The 1,371-nt window shown below is 31.8% G+C and overlaps 1 protein-coding gene across 1 annotated transcript in view; it reads right to left on the bottom strand.

Moving 5' to 3' along the window:
* Positions 1–601: 601 nt before the first annotated feature.
* LOC106466185 (RNA-binding protein NOB1-like) overlaps positions 602–1,371 on the bottom strand; it is a 29,141-nt gene continuing 28,371 nt past the window's right edge. Inside the window, exon 8 of the mRNA XM_013926428.2 lies at positions 602–909. Within this exon, the coding sequence (XP_013781882.1) occupies positions 634–909 (276 nt within the window). The 3' untranslated portion in view covers positions 602–633. The remainder of the gene's footprint in view (positions 910–1,371) is intronic.

Raw genomic sequence — 1,371 nt, 5'->3', positions numbered from 1 at the left:
TGTAGATTATAATCAAATTTTAGTACTATATATTACTCAATTTATTAATTTAAAAGTAAATATAAAAAACAGATAAACATCAATTTTTGTGTCATGTGGTATGTTGAATGCAGCATTGGTTAAAATTAAATGTTTGTGAAGTCAAAATACTAAGTCAATAGTTTCAAACGAATAATAATGAACTTTTTTGTTCTTACAAGTTCATTATAATGTGATAAAGAAAATTTGATATGCAACCCCAAGCTTATCAACATGTTGAAAGACTGTAACGAAAGCACTCTACATTCTGTATGCCAGTCACTTTAAAATGGAGATTTGAGTTTAAAATACTGTGATGTATAGCAAGGTAAAAAATATAATGTTTGAAAATTATTGTGCATATAAATAACATGAAGCACACTTATAAACTGCAAGGTGTTTCATATAAGAATTGATTTTTAAATTTTGGAGCTACTGGTAAATGTCAACTAATTCGTTCTCTCTGTCTGAGAGAAAAATGTTAATGTCGTTTGTGTGAATAGTTTTTAATAATTGGATTCGACTCTAATCGCTTATGATGCATTTCTCAGATGATCACAATAAACATCATCACACTGACAAGTCCACTAAAGTATTTAATAAGTCACATCAAATTTATTGTTTCTTCTTCTTTTTTCCGGTATTTCTTTTACACTGATTTGGATTTCTGCGTTGAGAGATTACTCTTGGTTGTTGGCGTATACCATGGTTGGCAGCTCGACTATAAATATCATTCATAGCAAAAGGAGAGAGATTAGCTTCATAATCTGGGTGCAGTGCATCAGTCTTTTGGGTCCCAAGCTTGGAAGGTCTGTTCTGGGGCACTGGTTGATCAGCACATAAGAGGGGGTTGTTTGCATGCTTGCCACCTTGAGGTTTTGGAAGGGAGAACTGGGGAAAAAACACAGTACTTAATGATCTGAAATTCTGAAAATAGAACATTGTTGATTTGACATCACTTTTTTACAAGAATCTGTTTCAAAATGAGTTGGTTTAACTTTTAATCTAGTACAATGACTTAACTATAAACAAAGATAAAGAAATTGAAAAAAAATGAAGCTTTACTACTTGTGAAATAATTCTTGATTTTTATTGTCAACATAATGTTACTGCAATGATATCACTAATATAAATGTTCAAGATACATTCATGCTGCTAAACAAATACCACATCTCTAGCTGTGGGTATTATAACTATGAAAGTCATTTTTACTATTTGGTAAAGATGAGAATAAATCGGCAACAGTTGCTACTGATTGGATTCCCACCCTCTGATTAGCATTTTAACTTAGGGGGTTATGGATTCCATGCACGAACATTCAGGTCTATAACCTGACTGTTTAGTCAACATGTC

Source organism: Limulus polyphemus, unplaced genomic scaffold, assembly GCF_000517525.1.
Source record: "Limulus polyphemus unplaced genomic scaffold, Limulus_polyphemus-2.1.2 Scaffold2181, whole genome shotgun sequence".
Taxonomy (NCBI): Eukaryota; Metazoa; Arthropoda; class Merostomata; order Xiphosura; family Limulidae; genus Limulus; species Limulus polyphemus.
Note: the sequence above shows the minus strand (reverse complement) of the source record. Positions and strands in the feature narration are given on the sequence as shown.